Raw genomic sequence first — 10,860 nt, 5'->3', positions numbered from 1 at the left:
ACTACTACATGGGAAGTTTCATTAAACTAACTTGCAGATGCACTGAAAATATATACACACAGATGAACACGGGGTAACCAAATTAAACTCAAATTTGATGCTATAAAGTGACATTTTCTTGTACAAGTTTGTACATGTTTTTTTTAAGTTACCAAAGTTTTTCTAGTGTAAAAACAAGAAAATAAAGGACCAAAAAGAAAACGAAAATCAAATTCATATTGAACTAAAGCTCATAAAAACTTACAATAAAGTGCATTTGCAAACGGAAAATCTGACTAAAGTAACACTGGCAGATCACATTTTTCTTTGCAGGATTTATTTATAACATTATGACAAAATATAGATAAACACTTTCCCAAGAATCTGAGCAAAGATAAGAAAAAAAAAATATCATCACTATGTGTAATAGTACAGTTTTGTCTCTCTCTCACTCTCTTTTTTTGTTACAGTGCTCATGAAAAGTAGACCCATGCAGTTCCCACAATTGTTATGCTAATGAAGCCCCTCTCCCATTGAGAAATCATTTTGTCAAGATCCACCCTCTTTGGATATAGAGGCTCTGTTTCAGCTTTTCCCATACATCCATGAATGCATCATTATGAAGATCTATTAAATATCCACAGACACTGTAAACCTCCTTAACAGACTGAGAGTCACACTCAACCCACATGCTTTTGGACAGATAATACTTTTTAACAATGCTGCACCTTCAAAATCTTAGAAACATTTAACATCGCTGTAATCCACCATACTGGTAGGAATTCATGTTTGTCCTGCTAAACTTTGATGTGTCTAATAAATGATTAGTAAAATGCTGACAGTGAGAGAACTTTTAATATTTGTGAAATACTTGATTATTGTTTTAAAAGTTGCTCTAATTTGATGAATGAAGGAAACAGTCTTTGCACACATGCTGCCAGTCAAAAAATGTCCATTGTTTCAATGAAAGTGGCCATTTTCACATCATTGTAACGCAGTCAGACACATTAAAGAGATGGACTGCAGTGTCCCGGCAGCGCCAAGAGGACCACCCACCACGCCGAGTTTGGTCACTTTTTGTAAGCCTTCCATCCTCCTCACTGCTCTCGATTGGATATTACTAGAAACGATTATATGGCCGCTATAAAGCGGAATCAACCTGTGATCGAAAGTGTAGCTGTATGAGTCCACTTTGTGTAAAGCGCTTTGCTCTTCTGTTTGGCTATTACAGATATGTTGACACACTGTTGCTACAGTCAAGTGAGTGGAAGGCTCGCACGCCCCCTGCAGTGTACAATCGGTATTTATCCCAATAAACAAACTATTGCAGTGTCTATCCCTTCCTTTCTGGCTTCCTTTAAACATGAACAAACCACGTACAACTATGTTATTGCCTACAATCTTTCAGCTTTATGCATAAATCTTAGCTATCACTCATTTTCTGAGCATTAAAACCATTGTTATCATTACAAATTTGATCTAAACACGTAAAACACAATTTCCAACCTTCCATCCATGTGCATATTGTCTTATTACAAAAGATATTCAGATTTTTTTTAAAGTCAAGGTTTGTTTCGGTCATTTTTTGTTGCATGCAATATTGCTTTTCCAGACACTCATTCATTGCGTGTTAAATGGACTGTAACAAAAGAAGACAAAATACTTGACAGCTTAAGCTTCACAACAGACCAAAGCACAAGCTTGAACTTGCATCTGTGAAAATGTCTCCCCTTATTTTCAGCACTCTTGCCTTTTCTTGTTCAGTTTCTGGGTGTTGTGCTGGTTAAGGCTTAAAGCTCATTACACTCACCATTGTATAGCATAATGGCTGTGAACAATAATGGTGCCAGGCCAAACGGAACTGATTTCAGGGCAAACCTACAGCAGAATATTCAGAATTTCAGTGATTTATCTGAACACGAACACTTATTCTACATGATTGTGTTTATTTGTGTGCACGCTTATGTTGTTTTTTTTTCCTTTTTTATTGGGGCAGTCTAAGTATCATTACTAGAGAGTTTCTTGTTAATAGGTAGGACTCAAATATGTTAAATATCAGCATCAGTTCAGATAAAAGTAGTTTTCTTCTCTTTATAATCGTCTCATGCACACTGGGTAGAAATAACACTGACGCTCATTGTCAATTAACCACATTGGACAGTTTGTATGTTTCACTGGAGAATCTCTTCAAATGTAACGAGTCAAAGTGCATCTGCTGTTGTGGGCATAATCATATGCTAAAAATGAATACATTGTTTCCCTCTGTTGCTGTTCTCAGTTTTGGTGTAAGCTAACAAGGAGGTGATGCACGACTCGGTGTGGCAATGAGACACCATTGTCACATTACCGTTTATAGCTCCTTCTTGGAGCACCAAAGAAACCTGCAGTTAAACTATAAAAAAAGTCCCATCATTGTTCAGATGAGCTTGGGCTTCCTTCAGCTCTTGGAACAAGTCCTAGCAGGCTGACAGAGGGACAAACCCAGACACGCCAGAGAAGGAGGGGCAGCTCACATCAATAATCCCTACAGCGTCTTCCCCCAATGAACCTATTGTTTGCCAAGGAAGACAGAGAAGTTTTTAATTAAATACACTTTAAACAACAACTAGTATCAAATAATAGCATGCTTTGTCTTTTGATGTTACTATAGATTGAGGGCAATATTAAATAAATTAAGCCTTAAAGCAAAAATAAAATTCAGCATAGGTGCAATCTGAAGAGAAACCTGCAGAAACCTCGCTGTAGAGGCTCGGCTTGTTAAGCCAGTAGGTTGAGTCCAGTAGCCATAATCATCTTTTCCACAGCCATAAAAGAAAGACAAACACACCTTCAACGCTGCAAAACTTTTCATAAACCATTTCCAGGCCTTGGTCAATTCACTGATTATAACACTGCCAAACACAGAGTTTATCAGCAAACTGTCAACAACATTTATTCAGTTCACTGCTGAACTGCTGCAAAACAGTCCACCAAGTCATAGTGTTACTATGCAAAATAAATACAGAATGGTACACCTTTAAACATTTAACATATACAATTTGATAGTGTTTGTATATTTTGCAGTCAGGGCTGGTCATGTATTGATTGAAACAAGAGCATCTTTGCATTTTGTAACATAAAAACAGATTAAAGCCTTTCTCATTTAAATAGGCACTTCAGACTTCGATTGCTTGATAGTCAGTAGCTTAAGTGTGCTCTAAGGCTGCTGATATGTCTTTTTTTGTCTTTGCAATTCAAGGCTGTTTATATTTCAGATCCTTAGTTACTTAAAAAGACACAATTCCTTGTTTTGTAATAAGTGCTTGTTTCAACAACATGCTTCAGCATAAAGTGCACCGACGAGGGCTCAAGACTGCTGTGGCGAACACAAGCTTCAAGTCAGGACTTCTGGTGGTATCGAGAGTGATTGTTAGCCGAGGATCCACAGTGTTTGTTATGGTTTGATGCTTTCACTTCTCTTGTCTGAAAATGGAGACAGAAGTTAAGAAATGAATTATCTTCAACAAAGTCACCCTTTCTGTTGAGGAAAGAAATAAATCCCTGCTAAACACTTACATAGGGTGCATCACTAAGTACAAGACCATGCATGCTAGTATTGCCCCCAACACGCTCCTGCACACCTGCAAATAGTAACAGGTTGGCGTGGTTACGCTGCACCGACATCATGTTGATACTCTTCTGTTATACACAGGTCAGAAAAATTCTGGCCTGATTTTAACGGCCTTCACAAAGTGCTTACATTGAAGCTGGTGGTTGAGTCGATCCAGACAAAGCAGAATTTTCTTCTCCTCCAAGGAAATGCTGGTGAGCTCCTGCTGTTGGCTGTACTGGTCTACTGTTCCAGATCTCTGTGTTTGGACTGTCTCCATGGCAGCCACTATACCCTTTTCTTCCAGATGGCCTTTGGCATGCACTTCAGCGAGGTGTAACTGGGCTGCACTCTCAAAATCTGAGATTACATTAAAGGCAGACACTCTCACCTTATTAATGCATGATGCAGCTGTCCTATCAGATTTCTAAATTCCTATATCCCTGTTTTTTAAGTTACATTATATATATTTCCTAAAACTAGAAAACAAAAAAGAAAATGTTAAGAAAGCTCTTATAAAGCATAAGACATGACAGAAGAGTAACTTTTTTTTAAACTAATACATTCAACATTTGCTTGAATTATAAAATAAATGTAAACACAAACAGAGAACATAATACCTTCATTTGGAAAGGCTGAGTTGTAAGTGCTTGGTAATGTTCTGAGCAGCTTTGCTGTTTGCTTTGTTTGCTGCAAAAAACAACACACACTCACAACACATGAACTGTCACTAAGTCAACATCAGTTATTAGCTTTTTACTAACTGCTCGTTGTTATTGTTCCCTTTGTCTGGGAAGCTTAAGACAAAGATTTCTATTCTATTTTATTCTGTTAGTCTGACCTACAATTAACCTTAATTTTTATGCAGGCCAGAGATGAATTAAGTCTTATTTTATTTGTGATGACAAAAAAAATGTATCGTTAACTCATGTCTATCCCTAACGCTTGTCTTTGGCACCATTAATTATTAAATTAACACTTTGGACAGCATAAAAGGAACAGCAAAACAAGTTCAAACACACCCACTTACTGATCTTTACCAACTACTCTCACACCTCCCACAGGGCAACTACGCAACTGCACGCATGTACCTGAGAGATCTGATGAAGTCTTCTATTCTCTGAGCCAGGAGCCTGTCTGCCTTTCTCTGTACAGGGCTTCCTTAAGACTCGCCCTCTCTCCAGGGCTGGTGCTTTCAGTATCAGTTTTGCTGAAAGAAAACATATGCACCGGTATCATAACTACAAGAACAAGCATATTCCAGACTGTGCTGTCTGGAACACCATGTAAAATTTGTTTTTAAAGTTTAAAAAAGCAGTTGGATGTTTTGAAGCACAGCCTATTACTACAAATAATAAAAAAGTGGAATAATGATTAAAAATAGTCATAAAAACTCACAAATGTCATGCAGATTATTTTCTGCATACTTGTACTATTGAACACAGTCAAACAGCATCCTGGGACTGGATTAGCATTAAAGATTGTTCCTCTTCACGCTCAAAGTACTGTAGCTACTACTTACATTATAAAATGTAAAATATGAACTTGAACAGGTAGAAAAAAAACCAACTAAAATTTCTGGAGGCACTCAAATTAACCCTAAGCCGTGTGTAGTGCTGTCAGCTAAAATATACATTACCATCCTTTGTGGTTAAGGCACTGCGGACGCCATGCCAGAGCTGTGAAATTTCTTCATCTGTGGGAGTACAATCTAAACAGAAGTCTTTTTCATTACATGCATTCCCCCCCCTTCTTCTGTAGTGGTGAGTGTCCTGATGACTTGAACTGGGCATGCTCGTCACAATGCCCTCTGAAAGTGGGGAGGCGTATGACGGTGGCAGTGGTGTGTCTAAAACAGTATTTTCTGTTGTTCTTTCTTTATGCGTTTTAGCTGAGCAATGGCCCTCTGAGTCATTCTTGTTCAGGACCTGCTCAACAGCCATGGCCCGTTTGTTGATGGCGCTCGCGTGATCCCTGCCATATGGAATTTTGGTGATGCACGGCGTCTTTTCCTCCGCAGATTCCATCCGAGGAGGTGGACGTGGCACCATGACCTTCCCTTGGGTTTTGGCAATCTGACTAACCTCGGTGGCAGACTGAGGTCGTATGACCGTGCCCTTTCTTGTTCGTGAGGAAACAGGACCCGCTCTGCCAAAGTGCTCTTTCCGAGGGACCTTGGGGGCACTGGCTCTGATGCTGTTGCGGTGTACCTTGACCTCATCGGTTTGTTGCTGGGGCAAGTTGACTTGAACATCTGCCCAAGCTTCTTTTGTAAACTGATAACCAGTGGAGGCTGCAGGGGTCATGCCGGGTCCAGTCTTGGGAGTCCCTGAGAACGCACTAAGGCTTAGCTGGTGGTCGTTCGAGTTGTTTTTTGGTTGACAGAGATTGAAGGATTTGCCTTTCATTTTGTTCTGTTTATCTTTCTCTTTTTCCACATGCACTTCATCAAACCAACGCAGCTTCTTTTTGACAGTGTTATTGCCCCCCAGGTCCCTTGTTTTTCTCCGTGCTAATTCAACACTATCCCTGATCGCTAAAGCTACTTGTTTTGCAAAAATCAAATTCCCTGAGCCGTACACACAAGTGGAATCCATGTATTTGGACTGCTTTTTAAGAATTCCCTTACTATATCTGACCTCACATACCGAATCAGACGTCTCTATTGACAAAGGTATTTTCTCGACTTCCTTCTCAGGACATTCAAGACACTTGTACGTATCTGACTGAATATTAGACAAGCAGGTATGCTCCATGGGTTTTGTATTTATTGGCTTCTTAGTATTGGAGTCTGAGTTTGTAACCTTATTGAGATTGTTTGTAGAAGCACTGCATTCTTTGTGAGATGACAGAGCGCTGTTTTCTTTTCCTGTTTGCTGAAGAGCGCTTTCTCTTGACAAATTGTCTGTTGTACTGTTGTACAAGAAAATATTTGGCTTTGGGGGATCCCCAAACAAAATGTCTTTGCTGTTGCTATTTTTGGCAAGCAAAGGAATTTCTGTAGTTGGATATTTTAATTGTCTGTCATCTTGGATCCTCTCCTGTTTGTGAGCCAAGAGGCCCTCTTGTTTAGGATAGGAAGAATCGAGTGCTGCGTTGCCAAGAGCAGCTATATTTGCAATAATGATGTTGCCACCGGGGCTGTTCTGTCGAGTTTTCATCTCATAGGGCTCTAGGTCAGCACTAACATTTTCACTATGAGCTGATAAATTACAGTTGTTCAGAGCAGGCTGGATCTCTGTCTTAAGTCTTTGTTCAATAGATGTGAATTCCCACGAGGCTTTAGAAACATTTATCTTATTATTACACCATCCAGATTCATCTAGTTTTTTCTGGTTTGGTTCATGCCGCTTATTTGCTTGGACTAAGTTATCACCGAGAAGCATCATCGCTGAGAAGTCTGATGTTTGATGACACAAGTCATTTTGCTTTCTTAGGTCTTGATGGGTCCTCTCTGTGCCAAGCAAGAGTGATGAATAGGAACTCTGCAGAGGTTTTGTGAGGTGGTTGAAATCCTCATTTTCCAAACTATCCTTACTTGAAAGGCTCTCAGAAAGACAAGAATCAGACAGGTGGCTACCCTGGAAAATGGAAGCAGAGAGGAGTTGATAAGTGGAAAATAATATATTTTACAACTGTACAGGCATGCCTGTTGCTTATCAGTGCTTACAAGGACCTCCCCTGCGTCCTTGCCACTGATCTTTTTTTTTTTCACAAAATGAAAATGAAGACTGTTATAAATAATATACATTCTGAAACAGCTATTAATATACACACATTGCACTAGAGGGTGCTACAGTTTGTAGCATCCACAGGGACTGTTACTGCAGGAAAAGGTTTGTTACAATGCTGCCACCTAGTGGAATCCCCCCAAGATTGATTCTGTTCATCTGGACGTTTTCAGTGGGAGAAACGTTTCAACACTCATCCAAGTGACTTCTTCAGTCTCAGGTGACTGAGGTAGGTTTCCCCAATATTATAAACAGCCCATTATTCGTTCAGTCGTGCTAGTATATATATATATAAAAAAATGAAAAATGAAAAACAAAATCATCATAAATCTGGTCCTTACCAGGTTCTACAATTATTTAAATACGGCATTACAACACATGGCATATTACACTCTGTCTTTATTTAATTACTAAAAATATAGCCAAAATGTAGAAGCAGTACAAGCAGTAAGTACAGCCTCAGAGCTTCCACAGCAATTAAGCGCCAACTGAAAGAAACTGTGGCCTCGAAAAAAGCAGAAGGGCTGTCACACTAAAGTTTTGTTTCCTGCACATTGAAATGAAAAAAAAACAAAACAAACAAAAACAAAATACCTGTGGACTGTGATCGTGCTCGCTCTCTATTCTGCTCTGTTCCAGGAGGAGTTTTGTGTAGGCCTCCACAGCAGAAAGCGCTTGGCGGTGGGAGGATTTAGAAACTGTGGGTGGCTTAGGAGATGGGGAGCAGCTTCTTTAAAAGAGAAAGGAGAATATAAATAAGCAGTGACTGGCTATTTTTGGTATGCAGTAAGATAATGGTTGAAGTTTAAATCTGCTTCTTTTTTACCCATTAACATTTATATTGCTGGACAAGAAAGAGGACTGCCGAGTGTGCGAATTCAAGGTGCCTTGAATTTGATGGAGTGCATCTTCAATATTTGCAACATTTCTTTTAAAAGCTATGAGACACAAAGGAAAACATACAAATAAACCAAAATATGTCAAGACTGTTGAGTGAAATAGAGGGTGGTACGTGTTAAGGAGCTGAAACTCCCAAACCCTTCATCCAACTTGAATGTGAATACCCTCAAATGAAAGCTGAGAGTCTACGCATTCCGTCCATGTCCATTATACAACTATAACTGGAATATTTTTCAGTAAACAGGTAAAGAACAAATCTTGTGTCAGTGTCCAAATATATATGGAGCTAACTGTATAATCTACTAACATTGTCGGCGCCTCTCAGAAGGGGGTAAATGTGCTCTTTGGAAACGCTCAGTTGCGTCCTGTACTTGCAGTCTGCGTTGCTGGAGGATGCGGTCTCTTAGGCATTGCTCCTGCACATCCCACTGCTTCCGTCTTTCATCCAAAGCCCTGAGCCATGAAAAAGGGAAGAGAATGAACCTAGGGCACATTTTAATTTATTAAATCTAGTCTGGGCTAAACAGAAACCTGAGTCCCTGCCTAGAGATATGTTTTCAGCAGAGCCATTAATAAATTAAAGACACCATTCACTCCTGGGTTCACTGGTGAAGCCAGTAACAACAGTAATAGTGTAAATAAAATTCCACTTTGTTTTCTTTTTAAAATGTCAGAAGCAGTAGTGTATTAAATAGCCATGAGAAGTACCTCTATCTACTGTATTTACAAAGGCTTATAGTAGCTGAAAATTCATTTTTGAAAATGTGTCATTAAACTATACATGAACTGGAGTTACACCTGTCCTTTAAATGTGCAACATTGTGCCTAATTATGCTGCCTTTTTTACGTGTGAAAAATCATGTTAAAGATTGCAATTCTGCTGTCTAAAAATAAAACTGAAATGTATTACTGTAAGTGAAGATATAGTATTTCATGCAATCTATGTAATGTTTATGGGTAAGCTTATCCACAGTTTAATTTGCCCCTCCATTAAAGGAACAAATCTAATTTGTGGGGTTCCTCTTGTTCTTGGGTTACGCCTTGTTCTGATGTTACGCAATAAGCCTGACCATTGCCTACAGCCATCCTTGCTATAACATGCTTTTAGTGCACTAGGTTTAAAAACAGGACCTCTCAGCGTCAGGTCCCAATTATGGAAACACATATTTAGAAGGTGCAAGGGATCTGAACCTCATCGGGATAAACTTTGCAGCTTTAAGCATTCAAAGAAGTCAAGCTTTAATCACCTCTCTGGAAACATAGATCTATTTCCAGGTCTACATTGTGAAATCCTGTCTGCACAGTTGATCCTATAAAGTATCAAAGTCAAGGACAGAACCAGAGGCCCATTCTGAACACCAGCAAAATTAAATGGGCTGCACATATTTCTCTAAATGGGTATGGGAGCGTTATAGGTTATAGGTTATAGAAATCGGACAGAAGTGTGTTGTTTAGATGAAACTTTGCTGTTAGTCCAACAATAAAAATAATATATATTCATTTGACAACTGACTTTCTGCGTCGGTTGGTTTCCAGGGAGAATTTGCGTGCTCGGGATTTGCATATCTTCTGCTCTTCAACCAAAAGCCGTCTCTCCTTCTCGAGACTTGCATGATCTCTCAACCTCGAATATCTGGTAGTCATCAGCTGAGGAGAGCAGTTGTTGATGGTAGTCAGAGGATATGTGTCGCGTAAAAGTAATAATCAGTAATGATTAAGTTCTCGTGAATTATACAAGCAGGTCGAATAAAGTTTCAAGTTGGGTCATTACCGAACTCTACATTTGTTTTAAAACGAGCGTGGGTGCACGACACACATTTCTATAACACAAATAACTTCATGCATGTAGGATACGAATGGTAGAAGAAGTGATCTTGTGGAACTTGCATCCTCTGAGGCTGCTGATCTTCGCTGACACCGAGCAGACGTACAGGTTCAATCGGCTAGCAGCTGCTAACTTGTCCTTTTTAGCTAACGTCGGCAATACGCCGGATTAAGTCACTCAACCATTTTCAGGGCGAAGTGAAACTTGTAGCGTAAATGTCCACATCGTTGCGACCTCCCCTGACCAGTAACAGCCTCATTGTCTTGTGTAAAAGAGTGAGAACAAAAATCCGAATAAGTTGATACGTCCACAGCCGTGTTTGTGTACGCTTGCTCCATGATAGCGACCGAGGACGCGACTCCTTGGCAACCAAGAGAGGTGATTGTTTTTCTTATGTCCAGCAGAGGGCGCAGGACTCCTCCAGACGTGCATGTCGCCTTCAGGCACATTTGGAAATTAAAGGTATCCACATTTTAATGTTAAAAACTTTCTGTGGGATAGTTAAAATGTTTTTACTCAGCTTTTATATCTACTCTTAGAGGAGGGCTTGTAAAATACGAGGATGGGCTGGTATTACTTTTTATCTTTAATAAAAACAGAAGTTAAGAGGATTATTGAAAATCTGCTTTTTCCAGATTGTGTATGCCATTTTATGGATGAGTGGGCCGCTGCTTTATCTCTTACTTTGTCAAACACTGTATATGGGTATAGTGATGATATTGCTGCTATCCTGCACTCGGGTAATTACATATAATCCCTTTGCCCTCGGCTACAGTTTAAGTCATAACCTGTTATGCTGGAGCGATTCTGCTGATCCAAAGTCCCAGTTTGTCAAA

The 10,860-nt window shown here is 39.5% G+C and overlaps 1 protein-coding gene across 4 annotated transcripts; it reads right to left on the bottom strand.

The window, feature by feature from the left end:
- Positions 1-424: 424 nt before the first annotated feature.
- Positions 425-10,383, bottom strand: cep126 (centrosomal protein 126). 4 transcript variants are annotated; one of them, XM_080888777.1, is made up of 11 exons: positions 10,054-10,383; positions 9,713-9,832; positions 8,507-8,652; positions 8,126-8,237; positions 7,894-8,029; positions 5,208-7,149; positions 4,660-4,778; positions 4,189-4,258; positions 3,719-3,928; positions 3,535-3,599; positions 425-3,441 (listed from the first exon to the last, which is right to left on the bottom strand). In XM_080888777.1, exons 1-11 carry the CDS (start codon positions 10,086-10,088, stop codon positions 3,358-3,360), a joined length of 3,039 nt encoding a protein of 1,012 aa, XP_080744903.1. In that variant the 5' UTR covers positions 10,089-10,383; the 3' UTR covers positions 425-3,357. The 4 variants fall into 4 exon arrangements, with proteins under 4 accessions (XP_080744903.1, XP_080744904.1, XP_080744905.1 ...); XM_080888778.1 differs by having other exon boundaries at positions 7,894-8,026; XM_080888779.1 differs by lacking the exon at positions 3,535-3,599.
- Between the last annotated feature and the right edge of the window lie 477 nt (positions 10,384-10,860).

The sequence above is a fragment of the Rhamphochromis sp. 'chilingali' genome, assembly GCF_963969265.1.
Source record: "Rhamphochromis sp. 'chilingali' genome assembly, chromosome: 8".
Lineage (NCBI taxonomy): Eukaryota > Metazoa > Chordata > Actinopteri > Cichliformes > Cichlidae > Rhamphochromis > Rhamphochromis sp. 'chilingali'.
This window is presented reverse-complemented; position numbering and strand designations above follow the sequence as displayed.

Coding starts and splice junctions, on each gene's coding strand:
- cep126 (XM_080888777.1), bottom strand. CDS start 10,088: ATGCAAGTTCCACAAGATCACTTCTTCTACCATTC. Junction 4,259..4,659: donor GACTTCATCAGATCTCTCAG/GTACATGCGTGC, acceptor TGTTTTTTGCAG/CAAACAAAGCAAACAGCAAA. Junction 3,442..3,534: donor TACTTAGTGATGCACCCTAT/GTAAGTGTTTAG, acceptor CTCCATTTTCAG/ACAAGAGAAGTGAAAGCATC.